The sequence below is a fragment of the Lagopus leucura genome, unplaced genomic scaffold, assembly GCF_019238085.1.
Source record: "Lagopus leucura isolate 7727_CA_CO unplaced genomic scaffold, USGS_WTPT01 Super-Scaffold_741, whole genome shotgun sequence".
Lineage (NCBI taxonomy): Eukaryota > Metazoa > Chordata > Aves > Galliformes > Phasianidae > Lagopus > Lagopus leucura.
The window spans coordinates 7,085,621-7,109,012 of record NW_024962256.1 but is presented as its reverse complement, the minus strand read 5'-3'; the positions used below and the strand labels follow the sequence as shown (position 1 = coordinate 7,109,012).

The 23,392-nt window shown below is 41.0% G+C and overlaps 1 protein-coding gene across 2 annotated transcripts in view; it reads right to left on the bottom strand.

The window, feature by feature from the left end:
* GRK5 (G protein-coupled receptor kinase 5) overlaps positions 1–23,392 on the bottom strand; it is a 161,406-nt gene that overhangs the window by 28,867 nt on the left and 109,147 nt on the right. Inside the window, exons 4-5 of one of the 2 annotated variants that reach the window (XM_042863942.1) lie at positions 20,645–20,722; positions 1,236–1,336 (exon numbers count right to left, since the gene is read on the bottom strand). In XM_042863942.1, the coding sequence (XP_042719876.1) occupies positions 1,236–1,336; positions 20,645–20,722 (179 nt within the window). Of the gene's footprint in view, positions 1–1,235; positions 1,337–20,644; positions 20,723–23,392 lie in introns of those variants that run through there. The other variant, XM_042863943.1, reaches the window with a different exon arrangement.

The window sequence follows — 23,392 nt, the reverse complement described above, 5'->3', positions numbered from 1 at the left end:
AGTCCACTTAAAACAATCAGCATATTTATGTACAAAGTCTCTAAGCTGGCTAATTGATCAGTTTTGCTTCAGAAGAAGGGATGACTTATGTGAATAAGAGCCCGAATGAAGTGGAGCTCAATGTTAGCCCATTTCATTCAGTTAATTAAAAGCTTCACGTATTTCAGAGAACAATAGCTGCTTTTCAGCACTTGTTTGCTTTTAGTTCCCCTCTTTGGCAACAACAAAGTGCATTTTACAGTAAACTGTCAGCTTTCAAATCGATTTCAGAAATGGAAACGGACATCAGGGTTTTCTATGTCAAGCACAGCTCTGCCTTTGCCATTGTGACTGGCACACACAACTGGTGTAAGTTATGCTAGCATCTCAACATGGACATTGGGCCAATGCAAGTAAACTAGTTATGTTATAAGAGAAGGCCAGAAATAACCCACATCTCCTACCAATGCAAAGAATAACTGGAAACAGAAAAGGTCAATGAAATGAGTCAAAACAATGAATGACAGCAGAGCGAATTTTACAAATCCCCATTACATCATCCAGGGAAAACAAACTGTGCTCAGCCAGAAACCACATGGGCCAGCTTGTGATGATCCCTCCTTTTCATATTTCTGTTGGTTTAAGATCACTGCTATCAACATACTCAGGTCAGTATTTGCAACTGCAGACTGCATACCTGGAGCTTTAGAACATAATAGTGCAAATTGCCTCACCACTACAAAACCTGATAAGCCTTTTCCCAGACAAAGGATGAAATAATGCACGTTCATTTGAACTCCACAGACAGACAGAAAGCTTTAAAAAAGCCCCTTTCTGCTGCTGAAGATTTTCTGGAAAAGCTATGCAGAGCAAGTTTGCACATTCCTCTGTCTAAATGGTCTGTATAGCCACTTAATTTTTATTCACTATGAAACAGAGATGTTTTCTTTGGATATATTAGCATTGTAGCTCTTTTCACGCAGCATGAAATCCATGGCTGGTTCACTTGGCTAGAACGCTCTGTCAAATACCTAAAACACTAAGTGCTTGTGTGTAGTGTATATAATGGCATGGAAATATTTATTATATTTTGTTGGGATGAAATGACTTCACTGCTTGTCAGTTACGCCTCTAAGATTATGAATGTAAGCTGAAGGTACATGCCCTGATTTCAAATCGAAATCTCTTTTTACCTGACAGTCTTTACAAGCTGCTGACTGCAGCCATGTGGTCTTTGGATATCAAGTTATACTTACTTTGTACAGTGAGAGAATAGCTCTTTGCAGGGACTGTTTTCGAGTTTTTCCTCTGTTTGTTGGATAAGATCTTGACTGACTTCTGGAACGTAGGCTGGAGACTGGGGGGAGAACAGAGGGGCACATTATCTCTGTGATGAGGTGCAGATTCTCCTCTGTTAGCATGTAAAAGACACATTCATTATTTACTCCCTGCACTGCTTCCATTCAATTCCAGTGGTTGTGTAAAAGCAAAGGAGCTTTACGTCAAACAGCAGTAAAATAGGATACCGTGGTAACTCACTCCGCATTCCACTCTATCCTCACATTGCTTTTCTGCCTTCTCCTGTACCTTCACCTCCTTGCCCAGCCTCATGAATATGCAGGACCCACTCCTTGCCAATTCTTTGAACTGCTCCCTTGCATCCCATGAAAAATGTGCTGGCCTGAACTGTGTACAGGCCATTCTCTTAAACAAAAGAGAATTTGCCCAGTGTTTTCACTTCACTGATGATTCATTGTGCTGTCTGAAAAATCCATCTTTTTAAAAAAAAAAAAAAAAAAAAAAAAACTAGCAAGATTTCAAAGAAAAACAAGAGCAGAGCATTTGTATATATTGATTTTTATATCAGTAATACAGCAAGATGCATGCAGAAGTGTCTGGATGCTTTAATTCATCATTAGAAGGACAAAAATAACCTGTCGGTTTTAAAATAATCATATCAAAAAAGAGCTATGTCAACCAAGCACATAAACTCTTTTCATCCTCTCCTCCCTTCAGAGAGGTTGTACATTCAGCTCCTTCAAAAAGCCCTTACCAAAGAGAGGTCTTTTGCAGTATGCCTTGATGGTTAACCAGTTTAAGACCTTTGGGACTAATTATCTATAAAGACAGTTTTTAAGCAGCCCACATTCTTACTCATTAAAAGTATGCTGTAATTATATAAAAAAGTGTAAATGCATGTACATGTGTGTGTACAACTATTTATAGACAATTTCACATTCACATGAAAGCCCCTTTCTATAACCAATAGGATTTGGGAATTTTCAATTAACCCAGCCACAGATGACAAAAACTCCTCCTGCAGAAGACTTAGAGCTTGGTAAGGTTCCCCATCCATGGCCATGACTACCAGATGTGCTCAGTAGGTTTTTTAAGGAATATTCAGATAGGAACCAAAGCCCAGTGACCAGCAGCATTTCAGCTAGTTTTGACTAGTAGCCATGGATTAACACCTCTTGTTTTCCAGATTGCACAGTTAATGGGTGAGCTATAGAGGCTCAAAGGCAACCCAGAGCCTATGTGTGGCTGCACAGGCCTCTGCTCTGATGTGTGGTTATCCTGAACACCTCTGATTTATGGGGTACAGAAACACTGCTGAGCTCCATTTGTGCTGCTGTGGATCAGGAGTATATTTTCTGATGTAAATCAGAAAAAAATGACACTAAGGTTTCTAGATGAAATTACTGCCAGTAAAATCTAGCATTTGCTGTAGATTTATAGACCAAATGGGGAACCAAGAGCTATGTATTAAACCTCCTAAACAAAGCCCTAAATGAAAATAATAAGACATTTAGACCAAGTGACTTGATTCTTACAGATGCTAGTCAACCTCCTTTCTCAATGTCTTTACTGGGAAGAAATGCGCCTTGGTAGTGGTGTTGAAAACTGCACACAAATTTACTGTCCAGTTGGTTGCTTACATTGCCATCTGCTAAAGTCCTTAGAGCATTGAAAAAGATCTTGTTTACTCTAGTCCCAAATTACAAATAAAAGGTCCTTACTGTGGATAAACAGATTTGGAAATTCTGCATGCCTCTTCCCCTCTTCCATATGTCTGTATCCTCTCTGCTGCCTAAGCCACAGCAATAATTCAATCAAATTTTGTCTTACATTAAAGAACATTTGAAAAAAAATTATAAACATAAACTAATAAGTCTTTTTCATAATGTTGAAATGAAATTCTTATAGAGAAAGGGGTGAAGAATGAACGAAAAAAAACCTGTAAGACAATGTGGGAAGTACTTTAAAAAGGCATGAACTGTGACTTCTCTACAAATGAGGTAATAAGTACAACTGCAGCCACGGGCTTCAGGAGAGCCAACTTTGATCTTTTCAAGGGCTTGGACATATCCCATGGATTAAAGCATTGGTGGCACAGGAGAGTTGGTTGACATTTAAGCACCGCTTTTTCGAAGCTCAAGATTGCCTAAGAGTAAGAAATCAGGCAAAGGTGGCAGGAGACCCATATGGGTAAGCAAGGAGCTCGTGAAAAAACTCAAATGGAAGAGCTTGCTTTTAGCAGGGGCTTGGACTAGAAGATCTCCAGAGACCCCTTCCAATCCCCATTGTTCTGTGATTTGTGGAAGACAGAGTCACCACTTGGTTTTTCAGAACCACTCATCATTGACCTTTGAGTCTTTGCATCCTCTGAACAAAGCACAAGCAAGCTAACAATATCAAGTGAAGACTCACACTGACATTCTGTACATGGACGAGAGCATTACAGCATAGAGCAAACACTGTACTAAATCACTTTCTGTAACAGAAAACACTTCTCTTCTCAAGCTGATCATTTCTACCTAGATCTGTAGGTGTAGCAGGAGGAGTGGTGTCAGTACACAGACCTTCGTGTTTAGAACTGGGAGAGGCAGAGTCCTCACACATACGGGATGAGGTACCTGGCCGTGCCAACCCTGCACAGCCCTAGGGAGTCTGTGTATGACCCCTTCTAAGGTTTTCCTTAAGACTTCATAGTTCCCACTGCTCCCATTAGATAATGATTTTCCTTGAGTATTGTGTGCATCTACAGACTTTGAATCTTAAACAAAACCAGAAACAATTGCAAACCCAAATCCAGCTCGTCAAACCTACTTTTGCTTCTCTGGAGACGAATTGGGTGGTACAGGTTATGAATGTAAGCAAGCATTTGGATCCCAAGAGTGAAAATTTCCAAAGGTAACACTTCAGCCACTCACAGAAGAAAAAGTTGCTTCTTCTCTGGAGAGATGCAAAAGGTTTCTGCAGCGCTAATGAAATGGTTATTAACTCTCTCTCACTGCATTATAGGTACTGACTGGAAAAGCAGACTTGGCTTTCACCACAGAACAGACACCTTTCTGAGCATATTAAATGTCCTGCAGCACTGGGAGACCCACACACCATGATTAAGTCCATTCCTTCTGAGCATGGGAGAAAGGATATTCTGCTAACCCTTCAGAAACACCTGCAGAAACCTGTTACATTCGCTTGTACTCAAAGCAAAGCATAGAGTAGTTTTAATAGATACAATTCTGCATTTTCTGTAATGACTATCCTGTTTCTCAAAGGTAAATAAATTGATTTTGATCTCACAGTAATGTAACTCAGGTGCCAATCAAATTAACAAAGGAACTAGTTAGGGAACTAACTAATGGAACTGAAACCAGATTCATGGCCCAAGATTAAACTTAAACTGATTCAACAATTTCTCTGATCAGATTACTTTTTTTTTTTAAACCAGATAGTCCAAAAGTTCACCAGGTTTTGACCAAAATCTCCTATCTCCTTTATCTTCACATTTATGTTCAGAAAATGAAAACCTTATGTATATTTTGGTGACAAAGTAACAGCTTAGTTTTATGATGCCCTCCTTCAATTTTTAAGAAAAAATGCAACTAGCACATTAGTGTTTATCTGGAAAACAGGAAATGGACACACAGTTACATTTGAGTGCCAGTAACATACTGAGAAAAATATGCATTTCTAATTTTTTTTTGTCTAATTTAAAGACAAAAGACAGCCTCCTAGCTGCTCTTCCAGCTCCAGTGGCTTGAGAACAGTGAGATGTCACACACTTGTTCAAAGTTAGTTATGGTTGTATCAACAAAACTTGGAGTTTCTTCCAAATCAGACCTGCAAGACAGTTTTCATGTTTTACTAAGAGGTTCATTTCAGCTTCTCCCCATTCCTCTCCACTGGGGTGCAATGACTGATAACAGCACGGCAGCTAGGATTGAAACTGAATGCTTTATCTACTATAAATGCTGCCCATAAGTATGAGTTTTGGTGGGTGCAGAGGACACCACCATGACAGCACAGCCTGTCTTTGCTGCACTGCCATTGTTTGTCCCTGACAGCCTGAATGCGAGGAGAACCATGCCATGCAGCTCTATGTGTGCTACACCTTCCCTATCACAGCCCTCACACCTCACCAAAGTACCAAAAAGAAGCAAAATCTGATTTAGACTCACATGAAAGCTTCCAGGCTGTGTAACTCCCTATTATCTGTTATTTTAAGCATCGTGTTGTACCAAGCTACTTTAAAATGTAAACTCTTTTGACAGACTGTAAGTTTTGCCACAGGCAGCTTCATTCAGCCCTTCAAGACACAACACTGTTGACTTTCAGTGAACAGGACAGAAAACAAATAAGCCTCCTCATAAGATCATACCTACACGCTTGACATGGTACTTACAGCACTTCTCTGATGGTGTTACCTCTGCAACTGTGGGAAAGGCACCCAGCCTTTATACCAGCTAAGCAAGCTCATTGTGAAACTGAAAGCTGAAACAGCACAGAAGGCATTCAGGAGACTGTTGCTTTTAATTTTACTTTTTCCTCAAAACATGTGATTTGTCATACTTCTTCCCAGACAGAACTGCCAAATCTTTAAAATAGGTGAGATTGGTACAGAAGTTAAGGCTGTAAGAGTTGTCCCAAAATCTGTGGAAGTGAAAACAGGCAAAGAGGTAGCAGAGATTTGCAACTCAAATGAGTAGCAGCATCTTCTTGATAATTCAATCAGTTGGGGTTTGCCTTTCTGAAATCAGGTGGGGTGAGCAGCAGAATCCAATGATTTCCAATACCTGCCCAGAAATGGGGCCCAGAACAGATGCAAGGTGACACAAACCTACCCAAGTGTCTGTGTGCAGATTTGGTTTATTGCCTGTAAAGCTTCTGTTTCTGCAGACAAAGTGCTCGAATGACAGGGGGAGCCTGACCCCCACTTTGGGTCACCACGGTTTGAGAAAGCTGGAAAGAGCTGACCAGAGCAAGACTGTCCTGAGGGTTGAGAAACATCCCTGGAAGAAAATGCTAAATGCTATTGAGGAACTAGATTTGTTTAGTCTAGATAAATAAGAGGGAAACATGGAAAAGGTATTTAAATGTATAAATGTTTTTAATAAAGAGAACGGGAAATAAATTATTCTGCATACTCTGGTCTATGCCAAGGAAACAATGCGAAAAAATTCCACTTCAATGGATGTGAAGATTTTTTTCTGATTTCCCACGTGGGTTACCACAAGAAGATGCATGCAAATACTGTGCAAACTGTTCTCAGAGGTGTGAATGTAGAAAGCAGAAAGGCATCTATTGAGGATCTCAGTGTATCTAATATGTTCTCAATGTAAGAGGCTCTGGAGCCTCCTTCCAGTCCTCTGTAGCAAGGTTCTGCAAAACTCTGCCCTGAAAAGCACTGGTGCATGCCATGGCCCTAAAAACACATATTGAAGGATGCTTTTATGCTGAGTGCTGCTCACCAAAAGAAACCTGCACCTCTGAGCAAAGCACCTCTGCCTAATTATTTGATTTCTCCTTGGGACTAAGTATCTTCTTTGCAAATGAACAGCCTTGCTTCAAAGATACTCAGTCACCACTATCTCCAACAAAAAGAAATAGCTTTCAGAACCATGAATTTCAGCTAAATATTCAGATCAGACGAAGGGATGGCATTGACTTTTGTCAGACTGACTTTGCAACAAAAGGAGTGGGTCGTTAGTCCAGAGAAATAATGGTTATACTTTATTCTTACACAGTGCCTTTCTTCTAAGAACCTCAAAACTTTACAACTTTATTGCACAATTAAGTCCTCATCAGATAGCTGGCAATCTCACAGTATTTTGAAGAACAGGATGGTGAAGAGTTCTGTTTTGCTGAAGTGTTTATCATATTCATCCGCGACTGAAATTAAAGAAGTCTTACTGAGATAAATGAAAACCAGAAATGCTAAGAGTCCTCAAATCAGTTCGTTTGTAGCTTTTGCAATTAGTCAAAAAGGAATAGAAACCTAGAAATACAGGTTTGTCTTTTTATAGCAGCTCTTGCTAGTGGATGAGTCATCATAGTACCTTGAAGCACGATTATTCATAACAGTGATATGGACCAGAAAGATATCACACTTCTTAGAACAAATAGACTTCTTACAAACGTTATAACTGTTTCCTGGCAAGTTTCAGACATGCAACCATGATATCGAAATTATAAGAGTTACTTTAAAAGTCACTTGCACAAAACAAATAATGTGCAGCATATGTTATGTCTCAGGTTATGAAAACATTCCACAACAAACTAGCTTAAAACAATTAAAAATATTTCATTCAACGGACAAAAGTTCAAGCCATAACTTTTCTTGAGCTGTCTTTGATTCCAAGCACATCCGTCTTAATGATATGTGTATTTTCAGATTTTGACAGCAATTTTCTACATATGATCTATTTGCCAATCCCTACATAGATTTGCTGCTAGTAAAGAACTCAAAACTATGGAAGAAGCAGACTAAAATGAACTTTACTGTTCTGCTGTGATGAGAAGAGTTCATCCACAGAGACCTGGAAACAATGATTGCATCCAGTTGTTGTGACGCTGCATTCAATTTGCTGTCACACAGCTGTGACCCAAGAGACCAACAACAGAGGGCAACAGTTTGTGTCACACACTGTGTCTCATGCAGTGCCATTTCTGCTGTTGCTCTGGCACATCACATCCTTCCACAAAGAAAGGCACATCTAGCAGAGGGACACATAATGGGGCAGTAGCAGTAGCGTGACTATCTGTGCTGACTCTGAGACCAACACTCATAAGGAGTCATGAGGACTGTAATTAAACTGGGTGCTGGAAGAAAGAAGCCTCGTTAGATGTATGTAAGTCATCTCGGCAGCTGCATGGTTGACGCAAAATCTGGGAACAGCAAAGTCTATATGCTCAAGTTATACATGTTTTCAAAAGGGAAAAGTCATAGAAGGCCAAACAGAACATCAGGTTGTGCCTCTTTGTGCTTCTTGTGCTCATCTGCTAGCTGTGACCAGAGATTCACCCCAAGAACTGGCTCTTGGCATCTTCCTCAGGGCCTGCACAGCTCCCCAGCTGCATGGCAGGAAGATGCCAACACAGGGCACAGTGTGGGCATGGCCTGTCCCACGGAGGGGATACCTCTCCTGTTCAGACCAGGGCCTGACCAAGGCTGAACCTGTGCCATAGCCTGGTGGACAGTCTAAAAGCAGTGGCAAATGACGGAGGAGAACTATGAAAGAACTGATGGGGAGAAATGCAGAGGAAAGTAGCGAGAGAGGAGATAGAACAGACAGTCTTGGTGGCAGTTTGATTTTACGAAGTCCAGGTTAAGCATGCATTTCAACCTGGTGAGGCAAAGGTTGCCAGCACTGTCACAGCCTCCTGAATCCTTTTGGTGTTAAGCCCAAAAATGTTGGAACGTTCTTTTTTCTTGCCCTATGTCTGATCTTGTCTGCTCAGATTTAGCAGTATTTGTTGTAAACAGCCAATTCTACATCAGGAGCAGCTGCAACGTTTTAAGTAATCAACTTCTGCATTTTCTTTTTATTTTTTGTTCTACCACAGTCATCTGGGTCTGTATGAGGCAAACCAGTAAAGCACAAGGCTTCATAATTCCAGGATATTTTCTTTGAGATGACAGATGTAGGAATTGGCAGTGAGACAGATGGGGAACATGGAGAGCAGCTGTATTATTAGCAGCAATTCATCAGTGTGCAGACACTACCTGAGAATCGGGGGGGACATACTGCACTGCATACACATCGTGACAGCGAAACCTTCCAGTGCAAACCAGTAGCACTAGCCCTGGGAATGGGAAGATGTTAAATATCTTACCCAAGATTACAAAAGCGGATCATTGACCCACTCTTATGAAAAACAGCGTGGTCTTGTGCCTCTGAAACAAATAGCAGTTTCAGTACTGAGAGCAAGATCACTTGCAGGTAGCTAAATGAAGCAAATCAGCAGTGCCTATTAACTGTGGAGTTTGTTTTGTAGCTGCAAACCGATCTGGAGCCACGATGAATCTGTTTTCTCTCAAATTCTACTAAATTATCAGAAGCTTTGTTGACCCAGAAAAATACAACTGAAAGAAGACAATAGAGCCCTCAGCAAACAGCTGAACATGTTCTTCTGCCGGGAGGGGCTGTACTAATCCATCACAAAATGCTAACAACCTCAGTTTATGAACTTATATATTGTAATAGACATCATCTAGCTTCAGGCTGACTTGCTTGCTACAGACTCACTGGGTTGCCTGTCAGGCTTCAGCAAACCTGTGGGTAGGGAAAGAAGTTTCTTCTCGGTTAGAAGTTTCTAACATCTTTCCTTTTTGGCGATTGGGAACAAGTTGCAGTCTTTGAACTGTGTCATTCCTTGGACAACTCAGCAGACATAGTGGTGTCTCTTCTGACTAGGGCATGGAAAGCATAAAAAGCATTTTTCATGCTCTCCTGTTAATCACAAGCAGGCTCTGCTATCTAACTGGACTTTGTCATGTCCATTCTCAGTAGACCATTCTGTAGTTGTGACAATTGAAATGCTCTTTTCTAGAAACCATATTTCTGCTCTTGATGGTGACAACTGCAATGCAGATAGTGTGAGTAAAAATGTTTCCCAAATAAAAACTTTCAGTCCACAGTGTGGTTTCATTGGAATGTTAAATTATTTAGTTCAGAGAAATCTCAAGGCATAACCACAATATTAATTACAGAGCAACAAAAGAAAGGAAAAGATTGACTGGATCAAGGAGAAATTTCCTCCTGGCTCCTATAGGTGACCAGAGGAAATCTTTCAAAGCTCCATAGAAAGTAATTTTGAAACAACGGAATGTCTCAGGAGACAAAATTTAGTTGTTTCATCAGCTTCTTTTGCAAGTCCTGCGAATCAGCTGCAGGCTTCATGCTCTTCGGATAAATAGAACCACTCACTGCAAACCTAACCAGCCATGGGGTTTCTGGTACAGCTTAGATTGAGAACATAAACTGGTCACCACAGAAGCTCTGCTTTTGACTTCAATTAGTGAAGAACCGGGCTCCACAAGTACGTAACGATATTTTTCAATGTCTTTAAACACTATTGCTTCTCCACACACAGTGTTTCAATAAATCTTTGGAAACCTTACAGAGGTTTCTTCACCACTAAAAGAATCACACAGAATCACAGAATCACAGAATCACCCGGGTTGGAAGGGACCCCAAGGATCATGTAGTTCCAACCCCCCTGCCTAGCAGGGCCACCAAACATACACATTCAGATCAGGTTGCCCAGGACCCCGTCCAACCTGGCCTTAAACACGTCCAAGGACGGGGCATCCACAACCTCCCTAGAACTTTCCCTCCTTTGACACAAAGGCTTAGAGGTGCTCATAAACTAGCCAGCTGAAATTGTTTTTGTAGATATAAAGGGGAAGGGAAGAATGTTTGACTCGTTTTTGCCTTTTCCTCCTTTGAAAGCATTTTACAAACAGATTAAAGTGTAAAAACAGATGAACTACTCAGTGTCAGTAGCTGTCAGTAGGATGAGTAGTTTAAGAACAGAAAGAAGATTAATTCTAACCAAAGTTAGGCTACTCACGCAATCCTTGGAAGCGTCACTGGTTCAGAAGGTAACCTTTTTTTAGCAACCTCAGCTGAACCACTGCCATAGTGCATTTCTACAGCCAGCCAGATGTTTGATCATATTTTTGGAAACAAACAGTATTCTCCACATTAGTGGCAACAAAGATACAAAGATGACAGGACAATTTTGACAGCTTCTGTTCTCAGAAGGTTTCTTCTCTGGCCATGTGCGCTTAATATGTTTGGATGGCATCCAGTGTCCAGCCTCGTATCAGAACCTTTCTACCTTTTAATGTCCTCCCTCACTCAAGGATAGCCTAAAAATTAGCAATTAATCTTATGTTGCAATAGTCTCAGCTTGGCTTTCTCTGGTAAACTGAATGTCATTTGTACCATTAAAAAAAAATCTCTGAAACTATAAACATACATTTACAACCTCAACATCACTGAATGGCTTTCTTGCAGGAAAACAAACAGATGCCTCTTGAATTCACTCCTCTGAAACGTAAGCCTGTAAACATCAGTAACCCTTGCCTTGCAAGCCAGTCTCGCACTGAAGTCCATGAGCTGTTTGCTTTGAACAAAGGCAACTCATGCATGAAAGCCTGATCCAGGTTGCACTTAAGCCTGTATTGCTTTATCATTTTCAGTGGGGATTTTGCAGACTGGGCTTTCACCTTTCACATATGAGGTCAAAATCCTGGGGAAATATCTGGAGAAACTAAAATCCGACAGAGAGTTTGGGAAGGCCTTGGAAAAGATTAGAAAGTGAAGTAAATAAACATCAGGAAACAGTGGGCTACTCACAGAAAGACTGGAGACATAGAATCATCAAATCGCGCAGGCTGGAAAAGACCTTAACAATCATCAAGTCCAACCTCAACCTCACCATACTACCCTAACTCTAACAACCCTCCACTAAATCATGTCCCCGGGCGTGAAAGCAAGCAAAATCACTATCAAGCACTACTGGAAACAGGTGTCACCTGTGTCACCCAATCCATTAACAATCATATGGTAATTGCCTTCAACAAAGAATTGAGAGGAGAGACATTTATTGTAGGAGATGACACAGTTTGCAGTGGCATTTTCCACTCTTTCTCTGCTTTGCTTGTGGGACAAACAACATCTGTGGTAGGACAATAATCTTGCTACGTACTTAAATTTTGACTTAGGTTTGACACAAGCTTGACTAAATAATAATAAATTAATATACAAACTGAGACTTAGCGTGTGTGTTAAATGAGTTTTCTAAGTATAGCTGTAGTGCTGAAAAACAACTACAAAATGGGGTAGTTTGAAGTGCCACATTTCCACAACTTGAATGTGTTGGTTACTTTACAGTCCACCTGCAGTGCAAAGATTTTCTTTAATAATTATTTTCCTATTCTTTATGCTTGTATACAGATATTGTAATGAATTTAAATACATTTATTTTCTGTGAAATTTAAAGCATTCCTTTTGGTAGTGCTCTAGTTCTTGATTCCAAGTTAAAATAATGGAAAATTATTAGCCTAGCAATTCATCCAATTGCATTATACCAGCCAAAGAGGTCAGTCTCAGGCATTTCATTTGAATTTGCTTGGCCCATTCTTGTAAGGCTATTCAGTTGATTGAGTTTCTAGCTGAAGAGGCTGTTTTTCCAGAATCTTAATTTCCTGCTGTTAGGGAAGCAGATGAGTAAGAAGATATGCTTAACATTTTTTGATCATGTGCTTCTTCATTCCCTTCCTAGCTGAGGTCAAGTCTACAGTTGCCTGCTAAACTCCTGAGTTTAGCTCAACGAGACATTTGTCAATGCCCAAAAGACATTTGTCAACTCATTTTGCTTTTAGCTTCAGGAAGCAAAAGCTGAAATCAGAAAAATTCCTGCAAGTCACAATGGGTGCACTGAACAGCTGTGGAGGACAATCAAGCAAAGCTATCCTGAACTGTTGAGAAACTGCCCACGGAAATCTGTGTGGATTTGCTACACAATGTCATTTAAGGCACTCTGTATTTCACTTAGAATGGAATTCCCCTCACTGCACTTTAATCATCCAAGAAATGAGTCACATAAAGTCACCCTCAGCAGTAGAAAGATAGAAGAACTTCATCCCTCTGGTCTTGATAAACATCTGTCTTTGGATAGACCAAGTTTACAATGCATGCTTTGAGAGTGTAAGAGGCTAGACCCACTGAAGATCAATTTTAATGTGTTGTTTTGTGTAAAAGTTGCCTCCTGCAGACAGCTTTGATATCTTGCAAGGCAGTGTTTCAGACAGCTGAAAAAACTTGATTTCTTTTTCCCATGTGAACACATTTTTCAGACAGACTATATCTGGGGAAGCTGAATGAACCTTAAAGGCTTAATATTAACTTCCCTGGCCATTAGGTAAACCATATGAAGTGCATATAAGTGGTGAGGAGTATGCAGATTGGATAAGGAAAAGATAACTCTTTGAAAGGCCAACGGTATCCTGGACTGCATCAAAAGAGGGGTGGCCAGCAGGAAGAGGAAGGTTGTTGTCCCCCTGTACTGTGCCCTCGCGGGGCACAATCTGGAGTACTGCATCAAGGTCTGCAGCCCACAGCACCAGAAAGATGTGGACCTCATGGAGAGGGTTGAGAGGAGGGCCATGAAGATGATCAGGGAGCTGGAGCACCACTCCTGCAAAGAAAGGCTGAGAGAGCCAGGCTTATATGGCTTGGAGAAGAGAAGGCTTTGGAGAGACCTCGTTGTGGACTTCCAATACTTGAAGGGACCTCACAAGCAGGAGGGAGACCAACTTTTTATAGGATAGTGATAGGACAAGGAGAAATGGATTTACACTAAAAGAGGGGAGATTTAGCTTAAAAGTTAGGAAGAAATTCTTTTCTCAGAGGGTGGTGGGACCCTCCTCCTGCCCAGAGTGGTTGTGGATGCCCCATTCCTGGAGGCATTGAAGGCCAGGCTGGATGAGGCCCTGAGCAGCCTGATCTGGTGGGGGTCAACCAGCCCATGGCAGGGGGTTGGAACTGGATGACCTTTCAGGTCCCTTCCAACCTGAGCCACTCTCTGATTCTATGTTAACAAGCGTATTTGTTAGCCAGGGGGCAGACAAGTACATCTTTCCACTTCCCAGATAATCTTGAGCAGTCTGCACTATTTGCACGGTGTACTCAGCCTTTTCAAATACCCTGGCTAGTCTCCACGAGGAGTCACAGCAGCCTGGGGGGCTTGCCTCGCCTCAGCAGACAGCTGTGAGCCAGTTTTACATGTGTGGTTGACATGAATTAGCTGAAGTAAGTTTCCATTTTCCAAAGGGTCAAGTCAGAGCACTTCCAGCAAACGCAGGGCAGCTAGAAGGCTTCTGCCCACTGAGCAAGTCATCCCAATGGTTTTCCTGACCACAAACGACAGTTATGAAGCATCTCCTCTGCATGAGAGTTGTAAACTTGGGAGTGTAACTTCCCAAGAATGACAAGGAAGGAAAAGCAAAGCTTCAAATAATAACACTAGCTAGAGTAAAACTAATATGGTTAACAGCCTTCAACCAATGCGAGCAAGTACAGTTCAAATGCAGCTCTCCTTAAACTAAAAGGACAGGGCACAGAGGACTGCCCAAGGACCTACTGTGGGGCAACACCATCGAGACAGAGCAGACTCTGTTATTTCTGTAGGCTCTTGTGCAGTTTGGCTTCATTGCAGGAGACAAAAATGCTCAGTAAGTATTTAGTTAACTAACATTTGTATTATAAACAGTGGGTAAAGGATGAGGAAATAGGACTTGAGCAAACCATGAGAAAATGCATTTCAGTCTGAGACCACAGCAAAGGAACTGCTAATCAAGGCAACAGATTTCTTTGATGCCCTATATTACTGCCTGGCTGCAGTGGCAGAAGAATGCTTATTAAAATACATTCCGATTAGAAAGCATTAATTTGAGTAACAAGGTTGCCATACTGCTGCTCAAATATTTTCCCAAATCAAACTTCAGAAAGATGAGCTGAGAAGAGTACTTTTCCGGACTAAGATGTAGTGATCAGCACACGTATTGATTGTGTTATCTCTGGAACAGTAACAAGAATTATATATTGATTTATCTGGAGACTGGATTGTACATTGATTATGCTATCTGCAAAGCAGATAGCTAAGTAAAGCTATCATCTCTGGCTAAAACTGTGCCTACAGAGTAGCGAAGTCAACAGAACAGGGAGATGAGAAATCCATTGGGTGACAGTGTAAAGTCCCAGGGCAATTAATTAAATGGCAAAACTCTCCTTGGCTCAAGTAAGGCCAGGATTCCTACTTAAGTATTTAGCATCGTGCAAAGTTTACTAATGGGAACCCAAAGGACACAGTGAATAGCGTTTTCAGCAAGTAAATAATTCTAACCTACCCTAAGTCCAAGTAACACATTGTGTTCAGACAGGCACTTCATTCATTTCTTATTTCAATTGGGTCCTTAATGAAATGCATACGGTTTAGAAAAGCTTGAAAACTAGCTCAGAAGATAGCTCTTGGACCAAGCCTTAAGGGAACATCCACAGTAGCCAGTGAAAAGCAATACTGTGTTGACCTTTTATCAGCAAGATAACAAGCTTACAAAGGAACAGAGATGACTTTCTGGATACAAGTGATATAAGCTGAATTTGTACCAGCAATGTAACAGTGTAGAAAAAAAGACCCAGAAGGCTCCCTTTTGAAAATGCAGAGCCTCATCCCATGTTTTACTATGCAGGTTGCTTCACAGAAGCTTAATGGTTGTTGTGGGCTTTTTCCCCCTCTAAGTTTCACTTACAGTGACATTCAGTTTTTATTTTGGCCACTCCAAAAACTAGTTATAGAATCTTCCTAGAAGGCATTTAGTAAAACTAATCAGTTAGAGGAAGAGATCTCAGCACTGGAATCCAATTCCTGGTAGGACCTGCCCTTCCACCAATGGGATTCAGCCAGAACCATTAAGAAGTGATGCGTGAAACTTCTTACGGGAGATGGAAGTCTTTAGTGATCAGAGAAGATGACTGACTCAAAAGCACAAGTGCTAAAGTTTGCATTTATTTTCATGGTGAAAATAGGAAGGGAAGAAATGTCAAGGAGAGAACAACATGAAGGAAAAAATGCTTACCATCAAGATTAAAGCAATGGTGTGCAAAAAGAAAACTGTGGCAATGTGCAGAGCTAAGAATGGGTGCTTGTGAGTGTGAGCCTGGACTCAGCTGCATGACTTTTCCCAGTAGAAAGGCTCATAAATCATTTTAATTTCATCTCACCCATCTTACGTAAGTATTTTCTTCTGCAGAAAGAACTGATAGAAGAGCACTTTTTAGCCAGCGGACAAGTGGAAGGCCCGGCACTGCTGATCAGCCAGTTTCCCTTCCATAGGACTTTGTCCTCCCTTCCTTATCCTATAATTGTTCATATAAACAAAGACATATTTCCATTTAGCAAAATGCCCATTGCTCTCAGTAGGCTGGAGTAAGGAGGTTACTGCTGCATACAGCTAACCTCCTGCAGCAGAGAAAGACATTGAAAATGTGGCCTTTACTCTGTGCATTTCCTGGAGGGAAGGCAACGGAACAGGAATTCAGATAAGAAACCTAACTGTTGCTGTTCTTCATATTCTGTGAAGTGTATTAATGGGGATAACAATACACATCAGGCATCCTATTCAGTAACATTTTTAGTACACAACCGGGTCCAAATATAAACTATAATGACATATGGAGACTGCCTTAATAGCCATTTCAAATCAATTTAGTTTTATGTAGTGTCTCTCAAAGTATCTCAAGGTGGTGGCTTTGCAGTGACAAAGAAAATAATGGGCTAGTGATTTAGTGGGGTTAGGCATGGTGGCTTTCAAAAAGGAAGGCAAAGATGTTGCAGTCAGATGCACAGCTCTAATCCGAGAGCAGCACAAAGGTAAACGTATCCCTTCACTCTTGCACTACCAGAAGAAGCCTGGTAATGAAGACATGCTGGGTTCAGTTAAACTGAACCGTTCCACGAAGCACGGAGAGCTTTTCCATTTGCAGACAGAACTGGAACCTAAATCTGAAACATTCTCACTCAACTGCTGAGATTAGGAAAAGCCAGGAAATAAATATTTGTGACCAATTCATTTTAGCAGTTTTACCATTATATTTCACAACCTCAGAAATTTTAGACTTCCTGTGGGTTGGACTTTTGCCCTACAGGCTTATTAAGTCAAAAAGGCAGCTTTAAGTGCCTTTTTCATGGAAACTGTTAAAGCTTCTCTTGAAGAAGCAGGATTCCAGTCAAGAAATCTCGATGTTATGTGACCACTGTGCTGCTCCTGTGAAGTAAAGATGGCCAGTAGATGAGTGTCCCCTCAGATCAAGGCATGGAAGTGACACACACCTCGTGGGACATAGCACTCCTGTTGATGAGGCCCTCTCACCAGCGCTTATCCCCAGAGGGCCCTGAGGAGTGGCCAGCTCAAAGTGGGACCTCCTGGGAGAAACAAGTCAGTGCTTCTTCAGAGCATGTGTCTAGATGGCTGGTATCTTCACCCACCCCTTCCATGAGTTTTCTGTCTCCTGCTTACCATTCAGGTCAAGCTGCTCAGGAGCCATGGAAAAGCTTCTGTTTTGGCATTGTAAGTGAGACAATCACACGCAGCTCTTGCATTTCCATCCCATCAAATATTTCAGAAGGGGCTGCTGGATATGGGTGTTTCAACATACTTTTGGCAAGAGGGCGCATTGATGTCTTCCTATGGAAGAAGTAGGGATTTACTTCCTCTTTTTCCCAGATGAGAACCAGAGTTCCTATGTGCCATTTCTCCTAGAGGCTTAAACTACCCATTTTCCCTTTCAGGTGCTAGGCCATGCTCAGAATTTGTCATTGCTGTTGCCTGTAAGCCAGGGAGCCATGGAAGCGTTACCCACACATGCCATCCTTGGCCTCAGCTGCAACAAAAGGCTGTTAGATGCCTTCTCATCTGCCTCAGTGAGTGCTCAGGGGCTGCTCAGGATGTTAAAGCTGCATAGAGCCTGCACTGTGATGATCTGAAACGGTGTCTCCCCCTCAGCTCTCTGGATGAGCTCTGAGCTCCTTCAGTTGCCTCAGGGCTGATGCTGAACGCTCTCGCTAGAGCTCTCTATGCAGGCATTCACTGCTCCCACACACCCAAGTTTGCCAACTGTTGCACAGCGTAGTAACATCTCGCAGTGCCTGTGAGTCACATGAGGTTGTAAGCACTGATGTGACGTCTGTTCATCTGGGGAAATGTTTTCCTTTCCTTTCTGCTGTACAAGTATTATATGCTTTACTAAATAAAGTGCATGTTCCCTGTGCAAATGAATACATTTTGGAATGAGGATATAGTGACACATTATATGTTAAATATGCATGACATTTAAAAACCCAAGAGCTAAAAATCTTTTATAAATATTAAAGAGCATGAAGTCTACTTTTTATTTAGATTTTATTTCTGATCTTGCACTCTGGGAAAAATACTATTTACATTATAAGACTGAATTATCTGTCCAAGAGCCAAACCTATAATTTTATTCTATCAGTCAAGCTGTATGTCACACTATTTTTATGTCAAGACAATAAGGTTCTTTGAAGTACAGACACACACCTATTTGAAAGAAACTTCTGCTCTGAAAGCAGAAGGCTTTGGAATCAGTATGTATCTTTCTTTTCTTTGTATCTTTCGAGGCAATGACAGCTAAATGGAGAAATGCAGCAGTGCAGCACCTAATGAAAAGAGGGTTTCTTTGCCGGCCAGGACCATATTCCATTAGGACATTTGGGTCCAGATTAACCTCTGCATGCATCTAACCTGATTTTGAATCACTTACCTTTAGTGGCTTAAAGTCCATCCTTTGGAGGTTCCTACTTCTCTTTCTATGCTAGAAGAGAGAGTAGGCCACCTCAACTCCTAATGCGAGTGTCTAAGGTAAGTATCCCCAATGAAAAGAAAGAAATCCAGACCTTGCTGAAGATGTTTTAAGTAATTATTGTGGGACCTTTGTTAGAAAAATTATCAGTCAGCTCGTTGTTATGGCGTAGCCAATATTACCTCTAGGAAGTTCTCTACTACCTGTCGAATGGCTTACACACTTCTCTAGGAAGAACTGTTTAAGAAAAAAAGTGCAGCGAGACCAATGTTGACATTAAAGCTTAACCAGCACAGTTTTAGTTTACAACAGAAGGCACATAGCTTTGTGTTTCCTTCTGCCCTAAGACCTTAACATAATCCAAAGACATCATAAGTTTCAGAACAGACCACATCCATTTTTCACACTGAAAAATCAAGTATGCAAGTCAAATGAAAAGTGTACAGCATTGCAGAGAAGGGAAACTCTAGTTCTAGAGTCCCAGTAATTTGCCTTCCTGCAACACTATTTTTTCCTGATGAAGACAAAACTGCTCTCAGCTTGGGCCTTACTGACCTCACTAAACTATTCCATGTGCTTCTGCTGCACTATGGGGCTGCAAGTAAAGTAACAGATATGGCAGAGTGCAATGGGACATCAGTGAAGAGTGGCATCTGGAACTAAAGAGTGGCACTTAGCTGGAACTAAAAAGCATTGTCCTCTCACTTCCCTGTTCCTGATACCAGCAAAATGCCCCTCTCCATTTCCAGATCAGGACTAGAGCAGAGGGAAAAATTTTCCTTATGTATTTGCCCTTCTTTCCCCTGTTGATAGGAATTTAAAGACAAACAGTCACCTCAGTGGATGGAAAACAGTAGAACTTCATGCCCTTAATGAATGGGCAGCAGGAACTCACCCTGGTAGTGCTAAATGGCTGCACATGAAGCTAGCCAGGCTCAGGAAATGAAACCAGATCCCCAAATGCAGTCTGAGATAACTGAAAGTATGCACTGAAATTTACGGTAGGAAAATGACTGACTGGAAAAAAAAAAAGGTCTGCTCTGCCCCTGCATCTCCAAAACATTTTGTACCATTTAAGCGCTTTAGAAAGATATCTGCCAAAAATGCAGTTCTTTTTCCTGAAAGTCAAATGTATTTCTCTTGTAAAAAAGATGAAGCAGCAGTTGTATGTCTTGGTTACTCCTATGAAAGCGACTTAGGAAAAATCCTAGGATTGTTCATATGTTGAATTTTGATGTTTATTGCTTTCTGGCAGTGACTTTGAAGCAAAGGTTAAACCTGGTCGGCAAATGATCCAGCCTCCTGCTCAAAAGGGTTAGTGCCAGTGCAGCCTGTCCAATGTTGCTGCTGCAATCTGTACTTCTGTTCAGAGTGCCACCCTGTGGACACGGTTGCTACCACGAGCTCCTTTGGACAGCCCAGTGGTGCAACAGTCAGGAGCTGACAGCAGTGGAAACCAACTGGTGGTGTCACCATCAGCTCCAAGACACACAGTGTCAATTTCAATCTTGCAAGCTTTTGGTTACCTTGGGGCAAATTTGTGTAGGAAGAATGTAAGTTTTTGTACCGACATACAACATCTGTTACCAAAACCCATCTTTGCTGGTGCTTCCTACCCAGCAGTATATGAAACACCACAAATTTGAACAGAATAGGAAATAACCAGTTGATAAAGTTGCGAAGGTGTCCTGCCCTGCAGCATGGATGCAGAGCTTTGCACGTGGACAAGAGAACAGAGAAGCCCCTTCTCGTCGTAGATGACTTAAGCCTCTAGTAAGCACAAGTTCATTCTTAAAAGCCAAGATTAAACAGATTAAAATACAATTTTCTTTCTGTTTGTATAAGACTTGCAAGTTTATACACTGGAGATTGCCATCATAAATTTTAGGGCTCTAAAATTATATTAGAAAGCCTAGAACAACCTTGTTTAGCAAAGGTGTGCCTTGCAGCATTCTTTCAGTAACACCACTTTGGCTGCCCCTTACCTCTGGGGTGAGGTATTTCATCATGATTTCCTTTCCCTTCTCTCCCAGCTTTTCATCTGGAGCAATTTCATACTCTGCCTGGAACAGATATAAAGAAATTGTCAATATTTGCACTCGTATTTCACTATCACAACTTCATTTTGGATGTGGTCTTACCCAAACGTTCTGTCTGAAGAATCTGGAGAATAAAAACAGTTTTTTGATGGAAGTAAAACCTGTACACAGAAACTGTCCAAAAATCTTCCACAATATTTTGAACAAACCCTGGTGATTTGTTTTCTGAGATTATATCTCTTCATTAATACCAATACAATTTAATTCCTTTATATTTTACAGCCTTGCCAAGACAATGTTCAGAAAATAACCAGAGACAGTAACTCCCTGGGTCTTGCTTAAAGAAAAAAACAGGATACGAAAGGTAATTTTTTTCTCTCAGTAGTAGAGAAAGCGAGTTTTTGGTTAATTCTTGCCACACTGGTATTTCAAGCACCAGATGAACTCCTTCAGTAGGCTGCCTGATTGGAAGAATGGGTCTTCCCTATTTATTTACATCTTCCTTTGGTCTAGCATCCCTTCTACAGTGCCATGAGACTTGCCCATCACTTTTAGTGATCCTCCAGCCAGACTCTCACGAAGGCAGATCTGAGAGCCATTTTTTCTAGGCTGATTTCTCAGGACGCAGATAAAAACAAGAGAGGAGACAGCATAAGAAACAAAGAAGTATTACTGGTGCATTATGAAGACATGAATCACTTTAGTAAAAGTTTTGGAATCATGGAAGGCATTCAAATTAAAAACATGCTGCATAGAGTCTCAGTTACAAAATGATAACGACAACTTCATAGAGGCATTCCAACTTGGCACTGCCCGGGGTACAAAGATTTAGCCTTAGGATCAAAAGATTTTCCAGGAAAAAAAAGTCAGCCTAGCACTTTTCATGACTGCTTGTATTAGAAAAAGGATCCCAGATAATCCTGCCAAACCAATTAAGTAACCTGGTCCAATACAAGCTGTTTGAGATGATAAATGAGGAGGAAGTTAAAAAAAAGAAAGTAAATCAGACTGAACTGGCAAACACACAGAAGTACAAACTTCAGAACTATTGCCCACTCAAAGATGTATGTACTGCTCTGACTGTGATACAGTAAATCTGAAGGAAGGAAGGCTGCAATGGATACCCAATGTAAGCAGACCCAGGAATGACACGAAAACCACAGTGTAGTAATAATGCTACTACCCACCTACCTGGACAGTGCTGATTTAGCTACTGCAGCTTAAGTCTAAAGCTATGTACTTAAACATGTACACAGCAGGTCGCCTGAACAGTTTAGAAGGACGATCTGATTTGGTTGGGAAGTGACAGGGACTGCAAAGAACCCAGACAAATCTGTACTGCTGATGACAAATGCACTGAAAGCTGAAATCTGCAAGAGCAGTGCTTCTCTTTCAGTGGCCATTTTGGGGATGAACCAATTATGTACCCACAAAACTTATTACAAGGGTTTAAAAAGACATCTTTCATCCACTTTCCTGTCCTTTTAGATGCTATCTAAATATGGGTTGTTTCAGCCCTGTAAGCATGGGTAATCTCAAATGTTTACAGCATCTTAACAGCAGTCTTCTCCACAATTCCTTGCTACAGCATAAAGCAGTGGCAAGGGTAACATAAGGAACAGTTTCTTAAAAGGTCAGAGTTGCATCTTACTTTGCCCCTTACAGTTTGTGGTTAGGTCCACACACAGACCAGGAGTTTTTCATCTAAAAGAAAACCAAAGCAATGTATTTTAAGGAAAAAGAATCTATCTAAACAAAACCTTTTGCACAGAAGACTGCCAAACAAAGAGCTCTTTGGCACTGCCTTGTCATGGAAGTGACTAGGAGAATTAGTGAGCCCTCAAATCAGTGCTACTTACACACTGACTGATAATAACTGCTTCTTTCTCCTTCAGTTGCTTTCAGATTCTGAATACTCTACCACACTTTTCTGAAAAGGCCAAAAGAAACTGGGCTCACAGATTTCCTAATGGATCTGTCTCCATTATCAAACATTGGTCATCACATCAGCTCGAGACCTGCAGGATGGTGATTTGGAATATCAAATATTCACTTATACATGGTAAGTGCCTGGCAACTATCAGTGCCTCCTTTTGGAGCTGGATTGGTGAAATAAAGAATGATTGTGCTTTGAAAGTTAAATATTAAGACATGTAAGCCAAGATCTTAGCTTGTATAAGTGGAGAAATGTGAATTTCTCAAACAGGTAATAATTTGGATGCAGAATCTCATGCATTTGGTCTGATCCGTAATAGCCATGTCCTCTTACTGATATGTGTGAAAGTGCTTCGGTAATCTCTTGACAGAATGTTTTCTTGAAGATGTTGTTTGGCCACACAACTCTCTGACAACAACAAGGATTTATGTCAGGAATGCAAATGGTACAACTAATGCATTTTTCTACACCAGACAAAAGTAAATTTTCCACAAAGTTGCTAGCTTTCTCTTCATTACATCCACTAGTGAATATGTAGACTCCAGAAAAGCAACACCTGATACACATCACAGTACACAGTTTGCTTGGGACTAGCAGATCCTGCTAGTATATTAATTTTCTAGTAAATAAAAACTGATTCAGAGTTGTCCTTTGCCACCTAAAATACATCATAAGGTTGTCAAAAATTCGGTGTCCCATCAGAACTATAAAATAATAAGCAAATTGGGACAGAGCTGAAGAAAGAATTTTTGCAGGAA